Source organism: Ornithodoros turicata, chromosome 5 (genome assembly GCF_037126465.1).
Source record: "Ornithodoros turicata isolate Travis chromosome 5, ASM3712646v1, whole genome shotgun sequence".
Taxonomy (NCBI): domain Eukaryota; kingdom Metazoa; phylum Arthropoda; class Arachnida; order Ixodida; family Argasidae; genus Ornithodoros; species Ornithodoros turicata.
This window is the reverse complement of record NC_088205.1, coordinates 84,323,095-84,346,436: the sequence shown is the minus strand read 5'-3', so window position 1 is coordinate 84,346,436 and position 23,342 is coordinate 84,323,095. Positions and strand designations below refer to the sequence as shown.

Below are 23,342 nucleotides of genomic sequence, written 5' to 3'. Positions count from 1 at the left end.
AATATAATGAAAGTCTCGTTTATACTTGATCCAGCCTCGTACTTTAACATCCAAAGCAAATACGATCGTTGTGCAGTGTGTTTAGTTGCACCAAGATTATACGTAGGTTTTACTGCATCTGCAAGACACCCCACTCATTATTTAGAAATCAGCTGGGAAGTCTGAAATACGTCGCACTGTGCCACCAGAACCGTCTAGTTCTCCGAGTGATGTTTCACATTGTGGTCCTAGTCTCTTGTGGGCTTCATAATGTTGTACCAAGTGTTGGGGTTCGAGATCCCTGTTTTTTTCCACGTCCTGCAATCCTGGGAGTTTTTCGGGACTTTAATGAAATACTGCAAGGCTACTGTTCGTGCAATCACAATGCACAACTGTGAAGCAAGTACCGGTTGTTTAATTTCTAGCGCTGGTATGAATTATCTACGATTCTTTGTCCTTAGCTGCCTCTCAAGCAAAGCACAATAATGTACGCATATTTCTTCCCTTGTACAGTGCTTGTGCAGCTTCGGTCATTGATTCCTGTGACACGTTCTGGAGCTTCATGCATTGCTTTGCTCTTTCAAGGAGTATCGGCAATTAACCGACCTAGTAGCGTCATGCACATTAACAGCAGCCAAAAAAAAGACTGGTGATTGGAGGGGAAAAAATTAGCCGGAGCTCTTTGGCTGCACGTATAGCATGCGTTTGCAAGTGCTCAAACGTCGCCATGCCAGTACTGGACAGCTGTTTCGGCCTTATTGGGCCATCGTCAGCAGTACGCAGGCAGACAACGTTTGAGCAAATGGTGTAAGAAGGTCATGTTGACGTTTGAGCACTTACATGGTGATTGGAGGGTTTGGTTTAATTTCCACGATGAGCAGACAAAGTATAACGACTTCCTGCAAAAGTCGGGTGATTCAACCAGCGTGCAGTTTACTTCTTATATGTGCTGGAGATGGACTGGACGCTAAGTGCAGGAGGTAAATACAGGAAATAAAGGAAAATACAAAGCAGACCATTCGCTTGGCAAATAAACTATCTCCAGTTTCGAAAGCCAACCCTTTCTTCAATGTTAAGCAGTTAGGGGCATTCACTTCCTGTCATTTGCCAGGTTTTGATAGTTCTATGAATCAGTTTTGTAAACTTGGTTTTACTCTTGGTGAGAGTTCAGAATAAACCAGTGGATGCTATAGCTGATGACTGCAAATAATTTGAGAAGAAGACAAAAAAGGACGTTGTCAGTTTCTTTGTAAAACACCGTAGTATGTTAAAAAAGCATGAAGAGCATTATGTTATGACAAATGTTTCACTCACATGTAGGGAGAGCACTGAGGATATACACACACAAAAAAAAGAACTCAAGAAACATCAGGTTTCCAACTCCAATAGGTGTATGCACACTGTCTGGGTTTTATCACGATCCCAGAATCCCGTGCTCCATCGGGAGAAACCCTGGAACTGAAAAAAATGATTCCCAAAACTACTTGTACCACAATCACATGGCAACAATGTATTAAAAGATGTAGTGTGTGTGATCTCATGGCACTTACAGAGTTCTTCTGGAAGAGATGTACAAATAATATGTCAGTGTATTTCTGATTAATATAGGAAAAAGAGCTGCTTTAAATGATGCAGCACAGCAATGTAACAGGTGGTTAAAATGATGATGTTCCCATTGATAGAACGTGTCTAATTACAATTTCACTCTGTCCATAATTTCACGAGACATTATTTCAGAATTCATTTAGAAACTGCATTTATATGTCGACTTTGTCTATCATTCAAGCTGCCTGTAGAAATGTTACATTTCAAAATTGGATAACTTGAGTATAAGACGGGAGCGTAGATTAGGCCCAGAGGTCTTTAATAACCTTTGCCAAGGGCTTTCATGTCAATAGTTTGTAAATGCATATTAAATATGATGGGTTAAACCAAACTTTAAAATCAAAAATAGCAAAATATCTTAACTTTATTTAATGATAGACAAACTTTCACGCAGGGTCTGTGCCTCCTCAGGTAACGAACCATTTCTCTATTAGTGGTGAGGAATGCAAAAGAAATAAAATAAAATAAAAGTTGCTTACATAACCTACTCGCATCATCACATATTCACAGACAACGTCTTGGCTGTACTCATTGTGGCAGCCAGCTCCGTGCCAAATATGTAAATTTGTTTTCCTATGCATGCAGTAGTTTCACAGTCAAAATCCAACATCATCTTAACTGTGGCTCATATATAGGGAGTGACTTTTTCGGGTTAAACCCGATTTCTTCCCGAATTCCAGTCACTATGAAATCCTCAAGTGACGTTTCCACTGAAGACGAACAAAGGTCGCCACATGTAACACATGTAAGAATGGGTCACTTACGTTCCCAGCAATACATCTATGTGTGTTAACACTATCTATGCCCTCGGGGATAGGGGATGGTAGGTCACGATCCCGCAAAAAAAAAGGAAAAAAAAAACACAATAGGAAAGGACTTAATATACAAGAGGAGAAACAAAAACACCAGATAACACCTTATAACACCCGAACGCACAATCATCGCCCAATTTCTCCCCGAATTACAGATTTAAAAATAGCATGATGTAAAACCCCGAGACTAGGGAACACGAAGGGACAGCCACAAACACGAGTCCCTAGTTCCCTAGTCTCGGTGGTTTTACATCATGCATCATCTTCACCAGCTCGCTTGCTTCCTAGCCATTTTTTAATTGTTAAAAATAGCAGCTGATTTTTCCCCCCGAATCTGAGAAAGGCATTTAACCCGAAAACTCCCTACTCATATACCGTACGCAAGCTACAATATGTCTGAGAGATGTCTAAAGGCGTGAGAGGATGTCATGTCCGAAAGGACGCAAAGGAGACGTTGTTCATCGGTCTATTTTAAACTTGGTTGGTTTAACAATTGGTGCAAGAATTTAGGTGAGAGCAGAGAATGTTGGGAGCTTGCCTTCCTCCACGATACGAAAGTGTGTTGTGTTCCCCGTTTGCTGCGATATGTCTACACCATCATGTACCTACAGTGGTGAGATCCTTCTTTGTCCTTCGAGGAGTGTATGCTTGTGGAGCCACGCCAGCAACAGAAAATACTGTCTTGGCTGCCGTGTACATTGCGCGCTCGGTTAGCTCGTTCTGCAATTTCTGATGCGTTGTTCGGCACGAAAAAACTCAGTTTAGGGGAAAAAGTTTTCCCCTAATGGTGCATCGCATCTTTACTGGACATATTGGCATCATCCAACCCTTCCTGACCGGCAAAGCAAACCCAAATTGAGAGGAAAGCAAACCCAGGTTCAGAGGGGAGTTGAATATCGATATATTAAAAGTGTCGATAACATCCCATGCATAAAATATCGATACTGTTCCATCCCTAGCTCCTGGTCACTACAGTTTTGATTTCGGTTCATTTGCATATCATAATTCGGTTATGGATATTTCAACACGCGTGTGCGTTTCAGGATTTTTCAGAATGCTTTCAAGGAGAGTTGTCTCTGATTCTGCTGTCTCGCTTTTTCCGGGAGTTCTGGGATTAAAAAGTTAATGAATGAATTTTAGGTAATTAGTTATCTAGCTTTACATTCTGTCTTGGAGAGGATGTCCTCCTGGCCGTATAACTCAAATGCGAAAATGACATCTATGCTGCTCTCATAGCTTCTTTTATAAAAATTCTGTAAAGGAAAAACAAAAATCCCAGTATACATTCCATGTAGTGAAACAGGCAGTTACCTGAGGAAGTGCAGACCGTGTACAAAAACTCGTCCATCTCTAAGTCATAAGTAGAGCGTGGATAAATATGCACTGAAAACACCAGAAATAGAAATGCAAATATGCAATAAAAACCGTGAAAATATTGTTAAGAAGCGTCTTTGAAGAGGTTGAGATCTCTTCGGCACGAGCGCTAATGCTGGGGTCAGTTCTTGCTGGTCACGAAATAAACTGGTCCTGTCTCCTGCGCTGCTGTTTCATTACATAACATTGAGCACTAAAAATTCTGAACATATGTACTATTTTTTGGGATCCCTCGTTATGAAAACGTCACCAAAAAGTGTATATTACAAATTTCGAGCATATTAAAAGGGGTAATAACTAGGGTTCCGGGTTCTCGGATTTATCCGAAAAAATCAGAAAAACTCCGCTTGACAGATGTTTCCCTGATAGCCGGGTTATTGTTCCTGGCCTCCTTTTGTGTCCCGGGCTTCTGACCTTGGATACCGGCCCCACCGAAACATAATAATGGTTTCCGTGACCTGTAGCCTTTTCTTGGGCGGTCATCTCGACCATTTGAGGATTCACAGCCCGGGTTGTTCCTCAGTCTGTTTTCCGATTTCATTGTCCTACACGCGACCTAAGTACTAAAATAAGCATCGAACCGAGATCATATGGAGTGCTTTCTTGAAAGGGCAATTAGTTGCAGTGCTGACGACAAGATGGGACGCAAGCGAAAGCTGCCCTGCGTCTAGGTCAAGGAGTACCCTGATTTCGAGGAGTTCACATCGTCCCGCGATCGCGATGCAGAGGTTGTCGTATGTAAGTACTGCCGCATAACAGTGAGCAGTGCCCACGGAAAGGGTGCATTTGGAATTGCGGAACACCTTAGTGTGCGTCGCACGAAATGTGTTGTTAAGCTTGTGTCTCTTTAGTGTTGAAGCATAAATGTGTCAACTGCGTTTTCGCTGCACAGCTGTGTGTGCAGCGCCAAGTTTTCTCCGAATGTCGGATATTAACTGAGCTATAAGTCATTCACTCCGAAAAAATTCGTTTTTTCAAAAAACAATATACTCCGAAAAACATCCTCCGGTAACGCCCAGAAATAAACTCCGAAAACCCGGAACCCTAGTAATAACACAACAATCGCCTTTCGTGCCAGGCGCTGACATAACAAAAGAGAAGATCCCACATAGCAGGTAGAGGAACTATATTATGTCGATTTATTCCACTTGTACTGGCATACGTACAGACACACCGACACTGGTGCATTGGTTAACTGACTGGCGGCAGTCAAAACTACCATCAACCATTTACCACCGCTCCGTGAGGCACTCAGCAGCAGGAAGTTGTAATGAACTTGTATTAATGAAAAAAAGCTTTGCCGAACATTTAGTCCCATGTCTAATTTTCGGGACAAGCGAACGCGGCTCACGAGTGTCTGAGACGGCTTACATTTTTATTGCAAACCTTGCAAAATGTCTGTAGAGAAATCTGACTTCTCCCATCTCACGAGCTGGTTACCAGTGGAAGGCTTCGTTTTCAGCATTATATGGCAATTCAGATTCAGGGTCGAGCAGTGTACGTCTTTCCTCGATGCAAACAACAACAAAGCAACAGGCGTCTCGCTTGCTAGTAGTGAACGCAGACATGCCAGTCGAGAAGAGTCGCCCGCGCGTTGCTTCAATAACGAGGAGAGAGGTATTCCCCGGCATTTGTGTGGATTGAAGCTACAGTGTATTCTTTGAACCTTCAGGTCATAGCACCGAACTGCGTTAGGAAAACAGAGGGGGGGAAAAGCATGTCATAAGCTCCACCATACTGGTGACTCCTGCTCCGGCACTTCTGGCTGACCAATGGCAAATGCTCCAAAATATGCACTAGGCATGCATTTTTGTGGGTAATATGGATTTTTATGCGAAGCATGCACTAATGTGTAATATATGCAGTATATGCAACATAAAATCATTGTAATTGGCCCCCAAACAAGGACCAAAAGCCGTTTTTCATTGCCCACATGCAGGACAATATCGTGAAAAAAAATATGCATTTACATGAAAATTCGTGCTCTAGTCATCAGTAAAAGAGAGTGAACCATCTTAAATAACCTTATTTAGGATGCATAATGTAAAAACCCCGAGACTAGGGAACACGAAGGGACAGACACAACACAAAGTCTCAAACACAGCTGAAAATTTTACTTCGTAAACAAGAAATATATACAAACAGAAGGGAAGTAAACACCACTTGAGTACAAAACAGGAGGTCATTTCGGGGGAACGAGCAGTCTGTTCAAGGCCGGACCGAGGATTACGGAAGGTTTGCTGACACAGTTCCCACAAGAAGTTATGAAAAGGGTCTCTCTCAAAAGCCTTCTGTGGGGGTCCACTTCGGATGCCTTTACAATTGTTTCATCCCATAGAGGGAAGCAATCTGAGCATTCTTCCAAATGTTTTGCAATTTCAAAGTTTGAAGCTTTATTTTTTACTTTTAATGAATGCACTCTCAAACGATAATTTAAGCAACGTTTTGTCTGGCCAATATAACAGAAACCACAAGCTAAGGGGATCTGGTAAACAACGTTTGAAGAACAGGGGACAAATTTATTCCGGTGATTCTTGCAAAAAACTTCAGGTTTGGCGAAAGGCGTGAGGCGGTCAAGACGGAAGTTGTTCTTGAAAACGATGTTGATTTGAAACTTCTTCGCAACGGCTAACAAGTTGTGAGACACTTTGTGAAAGAAAGGTAAAACCACCCGTTTGGGGACAGAGGGCTTAGTTTCAGGTGAACCAGGAAGCAAGGTGTTTAACAAAACATTTAAAGCACCAAGTAACATGTGATGGGGTTAACCAGCATCATTCAAACGGAGAAGCTGACTTTCCACAGAGGGAATGATATGATGGCAACAAGATTTTTTTACGGCATTTGATAGGATACCTGTGATCAAACCCCGTTTTACAGTTTTAGAATTACAACTTGAAGCAGGCAAAATGGGTTTAGCTTGAGATTTGCCGTTAGACCAACAAAGAGCGGGTTATAGCAAGAGCCTGATATCCAGAAACTGAAGCACGCCAACAGTGGGGAACTCACTGGTAAATACAAGCTCTGGGGCCGCGGACACAACTACATTTTTTCACTGATCAATAACACTCTCATTGGTGGAAATGAAAACCAGATCATCTACAAACCTTTTTACAACGATATCATTTGAAGATGGAGAGGATATAAAGGATAATACAGGGTTGTCAATTACACTCAGGTATTTTTTCATAGCCATTTTTTCATTATTTAGGATGTTTCGCTCTTTTTGATGTTTGGTTTTCTACTTTCTTGAGCTAGACTGTGCCCATTTTTGTTTGTGAGTGAAACTGTCAAATGTACAGCAGGGCAGAGTACTGCACAAAACTTTGTTCCAAAAATGCTGTTAACTTTTCTTCTCATTGAGCTCTCAAAGAGCTTCTCATTGATTGGCAACTACCAACAGTGGTGTGTACTCTGACTTTGTAATGCTATTATTTATTCATTGTCAAGTGCACCAATCTCTAATGCTGTGTCTAAATGTTGTTCTGGTCTAGCTTGGATCTAAAAAGCCAGGAAGTAATTTTTTACCAGAAACATGTCACCCTGAGTTGAAAATATTTTGTTTGGCAATGGTCGCCTGTTGCGGTAAGCAACAACGGCTGTTGAGCAAAATGATGAGAAAAACTGTGACAACAACGTTTGTGAGCGCAGGTGGAGGATGAGGAGGATGAACCCTTGCAAATCAGGTATTTTGTACTACAATGCTACTGCAGATGTTAACTGAGGAATGTGCAGGATCATGGACTATGACACATACAGCGCTAATGATGCCATCGGCAAGGTGTATATCGGCCTCAGCCCAATGCTCAGCCGGGACGTGATGTTCTCCGGATGGCTTCCAATTTATGACACCATGCACGGTCTGTTTTGCCCTCTTTTGAACCAAAGTTACTGACATTCATTGATCATGTAGGTATCCGAGGTGAGGTAAACGTGGCAGTGGAGCTGTCGACCGACCGTTCGTGTGGCGTACGTTTCTTCTACAGTAAGTGCTCCTCAAACAATTTTGAACAACATCTGAAAGGTAGAAGCACAGGCAGCAGCATTCCTGAGGGTTACACAGCCACCAGCATTTTGGGATTTGTAGAGGAACTGGTGGTAAATGATGACCCAGAGTACAAGTGGATTGACAAGATCCGTACCCCGAGAGCATCCAATGAGGCCAGGCAAACGCTCTTCTCAAAGCTTTCAGGTAGGCCAATGACTGCTGCCACCCGATATGCAGGGTAATGCCACTTGCATTAATTACAGGAAAAGTACAGAGGCACATAGCTCACAAAACCCAGGAATTGGGTGGCAACGCTGTCCTAGGGTAGGTAACTGTATACTTTAGTTTGCACAGTAAAGTCTGCAACGTTCCTTGCAGATACATGCAGTGTTTTGACCTGGAAGGAGAGTCAGGAGTGGTGGTACGCGGCATCGGAACGGCTGCCATACTTGTGCCGGCTGACCAGTGAGTCTGTCATGTGTGGTCAGATAGCTGGAATGCAAAATAGTTTTTAATACTTGGTTATTATTTTAGTTGGGATCCTTTTAAGTGCCCTATGTTTGTCTGGTCATACACACTCAGTTTTGTTCAAATTGTCATAGAAGCAGGAAAGGTTCTGACGACGTAATGACTGTGCACTGGAATTACCATGCATTTCAGAATAACTACATGCATAAAACAGACGACCAGAAAACCTAGGAAAATAGCTTTTCTGAGCTGCGAGATTCAAAGCTGCTTTGCTGTGCACACCAGGATTGTGCACTGCACTTGCACTTCTTGTGCGAATATATATATATCCCATTGCTTGTAATCCTAGTTTTTATTCCTCTTGACATATTTTTTTCGTTTATGCTCCTTTAAAATATGAACAAAACCAGTTTTCTGGTGGCCCTTCCACTCCTAAGATCTGTCCACGTCTGTGTGCCGCTCGTAGCAACGGTTGCGTTGTGGAAGCTTTGTGGTGCTAATGTGGAATGTTTTTAAAAAAAGAACAAAAGCAGTCCAAGGGGGAACCGAGATACAAACGGAGACAAACTGGCTACTCTCAACACCAAAAAGGCGAGCAGGGAGCAAAGAAGGGAGTGTCTTGGCAGAAAAGCCGCCTACTTTTGATTCCTTTTCGTTTAAGACTATCTCACAGGAGTATTACCACAAGTCAAAGCAAAGGAACAGTGCATAAGATACTTCAGTCATTAATTGTCATTGATTAGATCAGCTTGAGAAAAACATTTATGGCACCCAGGAAGTGTTTCTGGCCATAAATTGTCATCTAATCTAAATTGGCACTTATTGGTTCACGACGACACTTGAAATCACTAAAAGCCCCCCAGTGCTAGGACAAATAAAGTGACTGCACGACACAAAGCACTCAACTTTAATTGTGGCATTTTTATTTCACCAAGGTAGCATTCAGAGGGCACGTGGTTAAATTTCTCTGATTTCTTTCAGTCTGCTTATCATGATAGTTGCAGGTTTTTTCACTGTGTTCTGACGAAGGCTTACTGTCGCCAGGTTCCAGAATAAAGGTGGCTTTGTTTTACCGGGTGCTTCACGAAAGGGCTGAATAATTCGCCCTGTGAATTTCCCTGAGACATCGGCCTAGAACTGGGCAGTGAGCGGCTCATTTGCATTAATTAATTAATTAAATACAATTATTAAATTTAATGCTCATTAATTAAATACAACTCCTAACTTTGAAATTTTTCTTTGGGTGCTTTCAGGACCTCTGTTTTGCTGATTGGGACCTTAAGCTAAAAATATTCCAAAAGAGAATCTGTGTCGACACTTAGTGATTTTCGAGTAATTAATTGGCTTTCATTTGCATATTTCTTGCACTGACCATCATACTAGTGCGCTCTTTCATTGAACTGTCCGACTGTCAAATATAGATGGCTGGAGAAAATCCCAGACTGCTTAGCGCCGCTTTCAAGTGTGGGAAGTATGTAGTGTTATTGGAAAGAAGAAGGTCTCCAGTCTGTTTCGATTTCTCCTCTTTCGGCTCATAGCCCATGTCAAGTCAAGGTAAACGAATACGAAACGTGAAGGACTATTCTCCTTATGAGAATAACAGGATGCAATGCTTGTGTAAGGAGCACTGGGATTTCCTGAAATCGTCTGGGACACACTGGGGCGAAGGAAGATAACACAGGAGAGGCATTGGTACTCCCACGCCTTCTCTACCAGACTGTAGTACGTAGTAGTTAGTAAAATACTACATAGTTAGCAGTTTTATTTAATTAATGAGCTTATGCAAATCAGCCGCTCACATTTTGTCCGGTGTCTCAGGGGTGGTCACCAAAAGGAAAGCTTTCCGATAGTGCCTCCTGTTCACGAATTATTCAGCTGAGGGACCTTCGTGGAAAAACCGGTATAATAGGCTCCTTTTCCTTGAAACACAATCTTTGTGTTTTCGTTACATTCTACATGCCCTAAAGTCCCTCAGGTTTGACCTATGTATTCTCTGTTCCAACTTAACAGAACCACTCTACTTTTACAGATTACATTACTGATTTATATGCCACTTTTCTTCCTTCAATAACTTTTGGGATGATAGATGAGTTTTAAAGACAACAAATGTCTTTCCTAGCTTTTTAACGCAATGTGTTGCTATGTGCATGGAACTGCCTTTGTTGTCCCCTTTTTTTGTGGCATCTTTTCTGAAGACATTATTTTTAATTCTGCGCACACAGAGCTTTTTGAAATCAATTCAGTTGAATCTCACAGTTTTTTGTCATTTGGTTATCGCAGGATTTTTACAAGGTATTTTGTAAAGTGCTTACAATGATTCCTTTTTTTACAATTTTTGAATGACTGCACTTACATGGGGGTACCAGTTATTTATCCCTATGTTGATACTTCCTGTTTGTTATTGAGAGCATGTTACCTTCCGTTCTCTAGTCATTTCTTATTAGCGTTGAGGGTGCTAGTAGCCTGAGGCGATAACGCAAAAATATGCCTGCTTCAGGTTTGATGCTGCATATTTCACTGCATGTTTTTCTTTCTTCCTTTTTTTTTCATTCTCTGTCGCATATTTGCTTGGATATTTCGTGGGTTTTTAGTGCTTACAAATGTGCCTCACACAGAATAATGAGAATGTGATTATTATCGCATTGTGATATGTTTCCTACTATGAAAAAGGGATGCTCGGAAGTGTTTGGAGGAACAGCCTAGCAATTCGCCACCCCAGCAAAGCGACTTATCAAGAGGTGAATCTGCAACATGTGACATCTGTGTGTGAGAATAAATCTCAGGTGTTGTTGCAGGATCCAAGACAGCGAGCAGAATTGACATACTGGTACACAGCTCATCTTGCCCGTGGAACGGTTATTGAAATGTTTTCCTTTGCAGGAGTATCCCTTTCTCACCATCAGGGAATTGCCAGCTGGATTTATCTACAAGATTGTAGGCATGGTCTCAGCCCGGTCAGTGAAACTCCTTGACCAAGTTAGCAATCCAGGTGAAAGACCTAAATTACGAGAGATTCGAAACAGCCTTTATTTTGTGGTTCTTTCGTTGTTTACGAATGTCCTTTGGTGCCCTATTGCTTATTGAACCATATTATATGAATGTCCAAAATACTTTTTCATTAACAACATTCTTTGGTGTCTAAAGCGTACAATACCGTACCTTTATCAGTTTTTCATTGTCCTGGCTTTGTCTTGGGTTTCGAAATCAAATGCCATGACATGACGTGCCACGAAACATGAATGCATGTTACATGAAAGCACTAAATATTTTTATTTATTTATTTATTGGTATTTTTATGGTGCCCATGAACAGCAGTTGCCCAGGTAGGGTTGCCACCTTTCGTAGTGAAAAATACCGGATGAGGGAGAGGAGGTGGAATAGAGGGAAAGGAGGAAATGCTTGTGGAAAAGGGAAAGTGGGTGGACGAGCACACATAGAGTGAGAGAGAGCGTGCTCGCTCAATATAATATCCATTTACATCAGGCATCAGGATACGCTGAAGGACCGTCGACCTTCACCACAGGCTCCATGAACGATGTTACAATGTCATGATCCTTCGCATCATCCTTTTCTGTCTCACGTATTCCCAGGCTGTCCAAATCCCACAACTTTGTCACAAGCTCTTCCAGTGGCCGCCCTTGCGTCACCGTCCGCAGCACTACCGTCTTGTTACAGTGTACAACATTTCTGCCTATCAGGATGGGTCGCACCAGCCAAAGGACGTTTCCATGGCCCTCAGTCCCCTGCCGAGGCCTTCCGCCTTCCTGCTGACGACGTCCCAGTAATAGTCGGATCCTATGAGCTCTGCGATCTCTTTGGAATCGGTCTGAATAACATCATCTGGCTCCAGATTCTTGTCGTTCAGCTTGCCTTGTATATCTTTGTCAATCATCGCAAGAATCTGCTCGCAAATGCTGTCGGTTTCCAATGCTTCAATTTCGAAGCTCTTTTCTCCATTACGACTGCTCATTGACAATCGTACTCTCCTGAAGCTCCGTTCTGAGAGGTGGCCTCCAAACACTTCAACGGTAAGCTCCTCGGTCTCCAAATACTTGCACCCCAGTTTCTCCGCCACCTTCCTTGATATGAAGGACAGCTGGCTCCCGCCATCAAACATGATTTTGGCAAGTGTCGTAGAGATTTCTCGTGACAGCATAGCCATCGCATTCTGAAGCAGAACCTCCTTGAATTGTCAGCAGCTGAATGTAGGCTAACGGATGTCGTTGGCATTGTGACAGAGTCCTGATCCCTGTCAATTTCTTACGATCCTTTTTTCGACGCGTAGCTTGGATCGCACATTGAAGCTGCATGTCGGCCTGTGCATTTCCTGCAACGCAACCTGCTCTTGCACTCCCTGGATTGATGATTAAGTTTAGTGCATCGGTAGCACCTCCGCTCAGCTCTGAGAATCTTCTTTTTCCTCGTTAACGGAATGTCAGAATCTCACTTCTCCGTCCCATGTTGTTGTGATGAACAGAATGTGCAGCGTGTCTTCCCAGCCAAGTGCTGCAGTGCGGCTACTGAAGCTGTTGGCTGGCGTTTCCAATCGTGAGAAGTCTTGTACTGTCCCTTGTCGTCGTTTTTTTGGGTAGATGTTGCCTGCTCCCGGGTTTCGGCACCAAAAGTTATGTGAAATCGTTCGTTGGGGAGCTTCGCTCCAAGACAGGGACTCAAGCATTTCATCGCAGCATCATTTACTTGCGACCATGTCTCGCGGTACCCGAACCAAGAAAACCCCAAAAGCAAACACAAAAAAAACAGTTGACGTGCTCCCGGCACGATCGTTGTCTTCTTCCCTTTGTAACACGTTTACAACTTGAGCCCAAAAATGAAAAATGTTCTAACACACAGCTTACAACCACATGTATTTTGCTTCTTTTGAGACAACTTTCTTGCCACAGAGATGTATTCTACATATGATTATTATATATTCTTATTCTTTTGTGTTGTTCAGAACTCTCCCAAAGATGATGAAAAATTGACTTGTCATTTCTTGTTTCACACAAGTAAAATGTACCCAAATTTTAATTGTGCCACAAACACCACCCATAAATTGATCTTAGATGAACCAGAAACGAGGGATGCCTGGTGGACGGAGGTGCGCAAAGAAATTCGATCTCATGCACGATCTCTGTCCTGTAACGTTGTTTTGGGCTACACGGAGGTTACAAATATTTGGTGAGTCGCTCGACACTCCCAAGAAATTTGTTTAACTACTTTTGGGTTACAGTGAGGACGTAATGGTCTTATCTGCCAGTGGAACTGCGGTGCTCCTTGGTGATGGCGCCACGACGTCTTGCGACATCCTCTTTGCCACCATTGAGCCACCATCTGATGTACCCATCCTGGGAAAGGGAACCCTAATTCAAGCACGGTATGTCTATATTTTTTTATGTCTCTCAGTTAAATTTTTGCCTCCATTTCAGAGTATGCAGACAAAAAAAGGATTTGAAAGGTGAACATAATGCCCGGGAAATCTGTGATGTAAGTACAAGTTTCATCGTGGGTTTTTTTCTTTTGTTTTTATGGAAAACTCATCTCTCTTACCTGAGGGTGCCCCAATAAAAGTTTATTGAGGCCCTATGTGCGCAATAATGGAATACTACCGGTGATTAAGATAACACTGTCCTTAAAGGGACCATGAAATGATTTTGGCAAATTCCGAGTACTCTGCAGGAAACCGTTCTCATGATCCCTCACTATCGTACACACATAGACTTTTAACCGTATTCAGTACAACGGGGGCACAGTTATCAGACAACAATAGTGACCGCTGAATATATGCCTTCGCTTACATCATCGCCATCCAATTCTCTCAGCCAACTGTCAACGACGAGGAAGACACACCCCACTGGACCATGTGGGTGCATGGTTTCGGTTTGGACAACAACGATGTTGTATATCTGCCGTCGAAATCACTCGAAATATGGCGAAAGGCAAATTGTCAGCAATGGAGGAAGAGATTATGCGACACACACAGCATCTATGGATCGTTCCGTACTCAGCAGCTCGTAAAATGTCACCGACGGAGGTATGTTCTGACGAAGAACAAGTTCAAAGAGGAAAATGTGCTCCGGTAACCATGCTGACAGTCAACGGCTATGTTACATTTTTCGTAGGATTCTGTGTCAACGGCTAGATACAATCTTGCCTCCAGGTCAAATGAAAACATATTTCATGGCCAAGTATGCAAGCTTGTTTGCAAATTTTGCAGTTTGCTCGCAAAAGCCCGTCCACGAATCGGCAACATGTTCTGTGTATGATGTCACGGCCAGTTCGCCTCAGAGGTGGGCTGTAGCAGCTGCCGTTCACGCCCGTGGTTAATATTTGAACCATTTTCAACTTCATCTTTCACAAAGTCAATGCTTTAGTACGGGGGAACAGATTAAAAATGATCGTGGGTTTGTCAAATATCCTTTTATGGTCCCTTTAAGTATGATGGGCACAAGCATTCGGAATACATATTGTTTTCCCAGGAAAATGGAGAAACTATAATTTATCTTCTTTCTGTTTAGACACCTAGTACAGGCCCTATCATTCAAGTGCCGGAATGTGACTTATTACAGTTGATCCCGTTCATTACGATCTTCGATATAACGATAACTCTGATATTACGAGCAAATTGCTGGTTCCCGTCAGCTCGCCCATTGAAATACAGGGTTCGCCAAGATAAACTTCGGGGTTTGTAATGAAGATAAAACAAATAAGAACAGTGTCGGAAAGCCAAAGTAGATGTTAGTACTATGCCCCAAAATTTAATGTCAATAATTCCGCTTGGTGTGTTTCTCTACAGATGAATCGTGAAAATTAAAAACCCGTCGCTGGCTAATCGGCTATACCTGTGTTTTAGCTCCTTCCCGTCAGATGGGGACACGGTCGAGCGTGGCGTTGCAGAGTACAAGTCTGCTTTCAGTTCCACTTGTTCACTTGGTTTGATGTTGTCTACAATGCCGCGCTCAACCATTTCGCCATCGGACGAGAAGAAGCTACAACACAGGTATTGCCCATTAGCCAGTGGCGTTTTTTTAATTTTCACGATTTATCCGTAAAGAAGCTAAATGGGCTGACACTCAAAATGACGCTGTCTTAATCAGACGTTATGTGGATGATATCCTTCTAGTTGGGCCTGACCCCGACACTGTAAGACAAGCTTTAACCGTCACTCAGATGTCTTCTCCTGAGTTGCAGTTCACCATTGAAGTCCCCAACAACCACTTACTAAGATTCCTTGACATTACTTTCCACACTGAAGCTGGGCTGTGTTGGTCCTACGGACGATCCAAAACCCCTCCTTCCCTGTAGCCGCAATCATCCAGAGGCAGTAAAACATGCCGTAGCAAAAAACCTGCTGTCTACCTGCATAAAGAAATCCTATCACCATCACGTTTCCTCTGCCATTACCAACCAAATATCGAGATTGACACGTGCTGGTTTTCCGTTTAGTTCTGTCATAGGTCATTTAAAAAACACAGTTTCTCAGATCCCTTCCCACAAAGCTGACTTGACCGATTCCCGGTTTGTTGTTGGAAAATCCCTCACTTCCAACGGAATACGCGTCGTCTACACTGTGGAAAACAAACTGGCCAGCTTGACTAACTTGACAAGCGATTCCCCGGCAGGTGTTGTCATTCACTGCCTCAATTCCGAGCGGAAATATAAAGATCACAGCAATGGCTTGTTTGACATGCCTTTCGTTTCACCCGAAAATTCCCCGATGATGTTTCAAACAGAGATCATAGCGCCCCCCTGAATTCTTGTGCATAAATAGCACCAGATTTTTCCCTCCCAAATTTGAAAAATCACAAGACGAAGAACACTATGTGTACTCCATCCCCCTAACTTGTGGAAAATCCTATGTTTGCCAAAGCAAACGCTGTGTCAAAGAGCATTCTAGCGCTGCCAAAAATAAGATCCAGTCCTCAGAATTAGCCAAACACGTGATCTCGTGTCAAGGTCTTCACACTGTAAGGGATGATGCTAACCGGGTCATTCTTGAAGCTGTCGTAATAGGCTCGGACAATGCTTGCGTCAGCCAGTCGGTCATTCTCACTGAGGCCCTTTGTAACCTCCATGTGTGTCAGCACTGCCTGCGTTCAGGGATTAGCGCTGGCAGATCACCCAAAAAAAGAGGGGAAAGGACTTAATAGACAAGAGATTTCTCCCTGAATTACAGATATAAAAATAGTGCCCGATTTCTCTCCCCCCAGTATTGCCAACAATATGTGTAATGATAAATTCTTTTTGAGCTTGACAATGTTTTGTAAAAAGTGTATTCTGTAACATTGTCTGCATGGTCATTGTCATTGAGTGCTATGAGATTGTTGCTGACTGTTCTCCTTTGTTGTATATTGAACCTCCCCACTGTAATGCCCATTATGCACTGGGGGTTCGTAGATAAAAATAAATAAACACACCACTAAACCTGAGATGTTCCTCCTAACTAGGCATCTCCAAACAAGGACTTAGGTACCCATCAGTATTCAAGTTAAGCACTAAATTCTTTTAAAAATAGTTTGAAATAATGGTACTAAGGTACCAAGTTATCCCCAAAAGTATTTTAAAAAGTTGATTGTGAAAGTATGGTGTGAAGTACGGCATTGCCCGTAAGCGTTACGATGTCTGGCGGGAAAGATACAGTGTGTGCACTGTATCCTTCATTTAGGTGACACCATTGTAACAAAGGATTATTAGACTGAGCATTGCTGGAATTATAACTAACTGAATATTTGTCATCTTTTGCCACATTTTGGAGCTCCTTTCTGCATTTTGAATCAGTTTCTCTTTCAGGTGAAATTAAATTTGGATACTGATACATGATTAAAATCTGCAATTTAAATCAGAATTATTCAAATCACTCCACCCTGAATCAATCACATGAAGATCAGTGCAGACGAAAACTCTGTCTATTTTATGTCCTGGTTTTGTAGCAGCAATGTCTTTTGAGGAACCGGGGTGTAATAACACGTCAAACCAACATTCCCCAAACATCCAGCTTCCATTTTTTCCAGATGGCATGTGATCATTGCACCTTCATTTTTTTAGTGAAGAAAAGCCACCTCAGTCTGCATGCTGTTCACTAAAGTTTTGCGACAAAGGCTCTTGGATTAATCCTATAAACTTGCCAGTAAATCTTGGCCTTCAGTACTTGAATAAAATATTAAGTAATCATCAATGTACCCAAAACATTTATTTTACCCCTATACCTTGTAGCACAAGCTGCTGTCTTGATCAGCCAAGAAAATGTCCAATAATACCAGAGCAATGCAGTACTGCAGTACCCAACACCTGTACTTGCTCTGTTGCGGAAAGCATAGTACACCATCGAAGATTAACTACCTCTTAGGACCTCCGGGAAGATCCCACGCAACAAATTGTGGGGCGATGACATGTTTCCTCCAGCTGCTTCGCTAACATTATGCCACCCACAAGGAAGTATTTCCAAGCATTTAATTTTGTATTATGGAAAGATGCAAACAACCACAGTGTTGAGGTTGTCTGTTCTGCTGACGTCCTTCTGTAATGCGAATCTGTCAGATCCAACATGCTTTCCTTGTCTTATTGTCCATTTTATTTTTGATATTATGACCCCAAATGCTACCCATTGCTAAGGTTCATTCTTAGGGAGAGGTAACTCTTCCTTGCAGTAGTAACACAGACAGAAGTGACTGCTCTTATCCCTAAGCAGCTAGGAGCTGCTTAGAAAAGAACCCTGTAAAAAAGAAAAAGGATGACATTTTATTTGCTGCAATTGCTAAAATATTGTTTGAAATATGAGGGGTTGGGTGCATTTGCAGGGCCTTCCATTCCTGGAGTTGAATCTGCACCGTCAGATGCGCTCTAAACTAAAGGTGACTGCCCTGTGGTTCTCTAGGATGTTCTAGAATTTTCTAGAATTTCCTCTTTTGTTGCAGATGAAAAACATGAACGCCATCTTTGGCTTGAAAGTTCAAGTGGCTGTCGGGGAAAGAATCATGACAGCAATTGCCGTAAGCATGGATGACACAGTTTATGAGGAAAGGATGTCCAACACATGTGCAAAAATTTTGAGAGGTTATTTAACGGCTCACGTAGCAATTTGTGGCAGACTTGAGCTGCACAACATTAGACACAAGTTGTGTGAGAACACAACACCAACAAAAAATGCGAGCCAATAGTGATTACTCTAAAAGCTGTCACGCTCTGGGTTTCATAAACAAGTCTCTAGTTTCGTCTTTGTCGAGTCAGCCAGCAAAATAATGTTGACATTTCTCAAACTTGTTTATAGTGATGCAACCAATATAAATGACATCCCAGTGAGAATGGAAGGTTTAGCAAGTTGAAAATGTGCATGTTTTGAAAAATTTTCTTAAGCACTGTGAGCAAATTGAAACGAAATTTGCTGACTTTTGCATGCATCTTCTGTAGTAGTCTGTGTTAATATTCCTATATCCTGCTTACACCAGCATGAAACTGTTGAATCAAACTTTGCATACAGTACAGTCAAACCTCATTAATATGATGGGAACCTTGGTTTTGGTTGATGCCTGCCTGGTTTCACTCCTGGAAGCCATTCTTTTGAGCAGCATGTGTGCTTGAGCAGCAATGTGATAGTATCATTGGAAAAACTACAGACACTTTTATCGGATTAATTCCGCAAATATCTGAAAGGTATTCTTCAACAACTCCTTCTTTTTTGTACTAAGTCATAGCACAGTCTTGTGTTAAGTGCTAGGTTTCCACTGGTACATAGCATATGATGTTTGTTAATATGACAATTGTCTTTATGACCAATATCTGCAGTTGTGGTTGTATTAAGGAGGTTCAACTGTGTATACGTACGGTTATGTACGAGGTCTCATCAGCATGAGCATCGACAGACTACGGGATCAACATAAAGTTGGAGCATGCTGGTAGCATGGAGATGTCATCACCTTCATCTTCCTGGCTGGCCACATAGATGATTAAAGGTGGAATGATGGGTGAAAAAATTGCTGCATATAACATCCACTGTATGCCTGCAATCAACTTTGTTTCTTTCTCGTGTAACGAATTATGCCTCAAATAAGCGAGCAATCAAATGTGGAGAGGAGTCTGAAAAACTTTCCCTTCCGAAGGCCGTTACGTCACGATGCATGGAGCAGACAAGCAGTATACCACGCTGGTTGTAGTCGCTGCGTTGCTTTGAAGATTGGGTCATCCCTGAGAGTCAGAAAGCAGACTTTTTCAAATTTCCAAAGTCGTTTTTATGAATCTACCTTCGTTTTCAAGTGAGATATTTCACAACTGTGTTGTGAAATATGTATGTATATGTGATTGTGGGAATACCGCGAAATCTCCCTTTAAGCCTATTAAAGTTTGTTCCTGCCTTGTATTGTCTGGCCTCGGTCGTAACAATTCATGTATGGCGATTGTGGCTCTTACAATTGTCACATGTTTGGCACTTTACTAGTGCCTTACTACGTAGCCTTTATTTCTGGGTCTTTACCATTGTGTGTCCACCATTTGTAGACTGGAACTGGTGTTTTCCTATCCTCCCCATGGTGGGAATCTGACGCTGCATTACGAGGAGACGAGGTCAGCTATAATTGCATCAAATGGCCATTTTGAATGCCAAGAATAGACTACAGTACAGCATGGACTGTTGTTTGCAGTATGAGGATGAAGAAGATGGAGGGATGCTCCAGCTACCTGAGGGTCTTGCCCTATGCAGCACTCAGTTGGCCCCTGGGGTTGGGGAATTGCTTTGCAACCTCCAGGTAGGTCTAGGAAATACATAATTGACATGATTTCTGATCGCAAATGGGACAGTTGTTTCTGCAGACATACCGTGCAAAACTACTTGTTGGTTCTCATCCAACTCGGATTCTTGCTCGACACTTTGATCACATCCTCCAGGTTAGTTGTGACCTTCCTTACACATTACTACAGTGACACATCCTCGGTGTAGATCCCCATGTCCTATGAATTCCGAAATGGACATTCTTTCACAGACGCCAAAGGAACGTCCTCAACCTGGCTGCATGCTAATTTCAAAATGCGTTCTATTTACTGAGAAGATGTGGTGCAGAATGTCAAATGCAGTCTTTGTTTGTTTCCAGAGGTACACAAACACTGTAGCAGACATAACAACTTTATTTAAATAATTGGGGGTTTGCGTCGCGAGACAACTGAGATCATGAGTGACGGTCTGTGGAGTGCTTTTGCGCACCCGAGGGTTCTTTAAGGTGCGATGAAAGCTCACCACATGGAACCCCGTATTTAACGTCCCTCACGGAAGACGGCGTGTCTAAGCAACTTGTACCCTGCCTACTTTAAAAGCGATAAAACCCCCGTGCCGGGGAACAAGTCAAAAGACGACACAGGCACAACACACACTGTTCCTGTGTGTTGTGTCGTCTTTTGACTTGTTCCCCGGCATGGGGGTTTTATCGCTTTTAAAGTATGCTGCACCGAACAGCCCAATTTTTAACCATTTTCGTTGTACCCTGCCACCATGTTGCTGGCGTCCTCGGCCGGGTTCGCACCCGCGATCTCGAGATCAGAAGGCGCTACCGACTGAGCCAAACAACTTTATTTGATGATAATGAGAAGGTTTATTGTTACATGTGCTACTACCGGAACCAAAGAATCTCTCAACCCGTCATGTTTGCCAGTTTTTGCACGCAGTAGCATCAGCAGCTGCACCTTCTCCCAACGCTATGCAAAAAATGAGACTGTTGAAAAAAATGAGATTCTTGAAATGTTGTCAACCAACCTTCAATTACAATCCCAAGTACGAATTCTTTTGCCTTGCCCGCATGCACAAACGTTGAGGAGATTCTTAAGTGGTGTCCTCAGTTGCTTCTGTAGTACCTCGGGCACCGCTACTGTGCTCGACACTGCTCGTCTGTAAGGCACTGCCAAAGCTACAGAGGACGCCACAGAGGAATTTCTTCATGCAAGTGGTCATGATGGTCATGACTTTGTAGCATTCAGGAAGAGGCCTCCTGTCACATGCATCAGTGGTTTACCCAGAATTCTGCAAGGGGGTGTCCGTACATGCTTTTGATGAAATATTGCACAATCTCACAAAATTTTAGGGGGTTCTGGTTAAGTCACTGACATGCAATGCATTATCTTCAGAGTAGATGTGCCGAGGTTGTTGCATGTTTTTAGTGCATGTTCAATGAGATGTTTGCGATGATTCTCTGCTGGGGGTTTTGTTCTGTTTTCTTCCGTTGTGATCACGGCAGAAAATTGGGCTTGTTGGTAGACTAGCATTCTGTTATGTTAAGCTACTGTGTGTATGTGAATACTCAAATCAAGAACCACATTGAATGCATCACTCAGCTTCTCCTTGTCGTGAGGAATCCTTGTCAGCATGTTCTTTGGAATCTTTTGTGCGAGTGCCATGTTGCTAAAGTAACTACTTTCAATTCATTGATAGAGTCGATTTTTGTTGCGAGCATGGCAGCATGGTGCACACGTTTTTGTGAGCCTTGTGCTGCACTACTGGAAGCGGAAAGTCAGTGGGTGAATTGTACCTCTTTGGGTCCAGCAGACATCACACTCCTCTTCTATTCGACATTTCTTATGCTTCCTTACTTTCCCAGTCCTTTTCAGTTTTCAGTAGCAAATAAATTATTGAGACCTGTTGAGCGTGATGACACAATCATGGCTCCTCCTGGTGATGCATGACGCCCTGCTTCAAAAGCGCAAACTTAGACCAGAATGTAGTGATAAAACACGAGCTAGCTGGTAGTATAAGTTAGTAGATGGCAACATTTCCCTGAGGTTCGCGTAAGACTGCTTACCTGCCGTCTCCCTGTTCCATGGCCTTGACATGATTTGCTTTTCTCTAGATTTTCTCTGTCACAAACAAGACGATTTCTGATTGGATCACATAAAATCAGCCTTCTTCTATGACTCTGAGAACGTCTTAGCGAAATAAAATATGATTGGAGAATCTCAAGTAGAACAAAAATTGTCTGCTTTTTTTTTTTTTTTTTTCTTGATCCGGTTGAGTATCAATGTATTACTCGCATAATACAAACGTTATGTACAAGTGATATTAGGTATAATACCTCAGATTCAGTGTTATAGATTTCTCGCGAGTGTATGTATTACATTACAAAATATAACTAAAAGAAGAATGTTGTTCACAAAAGAAAGCAGAGTTACTTACTTGGTTTTAAAGTACAAAGATCCTACCAAGGGACCTCTTTGAAATTGCAGAGCCTGTTTGTGAAATTGCGTCATCTGGTCCCCTGTTGCCTCCTGAACCTCTCATTCCATGTTGAGCTGCCAGACCAAGATGACTTGCAGGTATTTATCACAAATGCTTTTATGTTAAAGTTAATGCCAGGCAATCTTATTTACACAAGATGGAATCTGCGGTGCAGTTGATCTCTTTGCAAACCACACATGTGGAAATGTCAAAAAGAGTGTGTGGCAGACCTTACTAATGGAAGTGGCCGGATTTCACAAAAGATGGTGCAGCACATCCTGCAGGTGTTTCTCTTCCAGGTGACAGTTGTGGGCACTGCTGTCTCAGCCAGGGACTGGAGGCCAACAGGTGATCTTTACCATTTATACTTTACTTTGTAAAGATCATCAAGATAAGCCTTACGCTCTTTCGCATCTTGTCCTTTGAATTTACTGACAGGTTTAATGTATTTGATGCAGAGCAAGATCTGATATTTGACATGGATGAAGAGCCTACTTGTCAACGGACACAGAAGGCAGGTTGGAACCATTTTGAGCCTTTCTTGATAAGCTTTAATGCAGTTGCACGGAATTGACTTGACGTCACTGAGCACTGTTCCTGGGGCCAGAATAGAAAAGTATCTGGGCAATGTGGACTTTTTCTTGATCCGCGAAGAAACACGCGAGGTGAGTTCCCTCTGTGCCTTACTTCTACTACTACTACTTGAAGAACATGCATTACTGCAGGAAGGTGGCCTCAGTGGGGTCGTTCACAGTTTAATGACAGAAGTGCTGGCCATTGCCCGAGCCCATGTTGCTTCCCTGGGGGGAAATGCCATTGTTGCCTTCCGTGTTACTCATTGGATTCTTCACCACAGTCTACATAAAAATCAGGTCACTTCTCTTTATGCTCAATAATCATAGCTGTCAGAAACATATATTTAGTATGACCATTT

General features: G+C 42.5%; 1 protein-coding gene and 1 long non-coding RNA gene across 11 annotated transcripts in view; one reads left to right on the top strand and one right to left on the bottom strand.

The window, feature by feature from the left end:
- The window catches only part of LOC135395130 (C2 domain-containing protein 5-like), a 28,388-nt gene that overhangs the window by 4,142 nt on the left and 904 nt on the right, over nt 1-23,342 (top strand). For 6 of the 10 annotated variants that reach the window (XM_064626365.1, XM_064626368.1, XM_064626373.1 and 3 more), the window contains 22 exons: nt 7,419-7,453; nt 7,503-7,627; nt 7,681-7,752; nt 7,804-7,959; nt 8,019-8,079; nt 8,134-8,220; nt 10,894-10,961; nt 11,007-11,050; nt 11,104-11,212; nt 13,287-13,401; nt 13,454-13,597; nt 13,650-13,707; nt 18,018-18,071; nt 18,135-18,209; nt 19,711-19,776; nt 19,854-19,958; nt 20,011-20,097; nt 22,417-22,506; nt 22,693-22,756; nt 22,867-22,922; nt 22,969-23,073; nt 23,134-23,280. In XM_064626365.1, the coding sequence (XP_064482435.1) occupies nt 7,419-7,453; nt 7,503-7,627; nt 7,681-7,752; nt 7,804-7,959; nt 8,019-8,079; nt 8,134-8,220; nt 10,894-10,961; nt 11,007-11,050; nt 11,104-11,212; nt 13,287-13,401; nt 13,454-13,597; nt 13,650-13,707; nt 18,018-18,071; nt 18,135-18,209; nt 19,711-19,776; nt 19,854-19,958; nt 20,011-20,097; nt 22,417-22,506; nt 22,693-22,756; nt 22,867-22,922; nt 22,969-23,073; nt 23,134-23,280 (1,923 nt within the window). The other 4 variants (XM_064626370.1, XM_064626366.1, XM_064626367.1 and 1 more) reach the window with 4 other exon arrangements.
- Nucleotides 20,636-23,189, bottom strand: LOC135395139 (uncharacterized). Its single transcript, XR_010422997.1, has 3 exons — nt 22,367-23,189; nt 21,996-22,050; nt 20,636-21,886 (listed from the first exon to the last, which is right to left on the bottom strand). It is a non-coding gene; the product is annotated as an uncharacterized LOC135395139 (long non-coding RNA).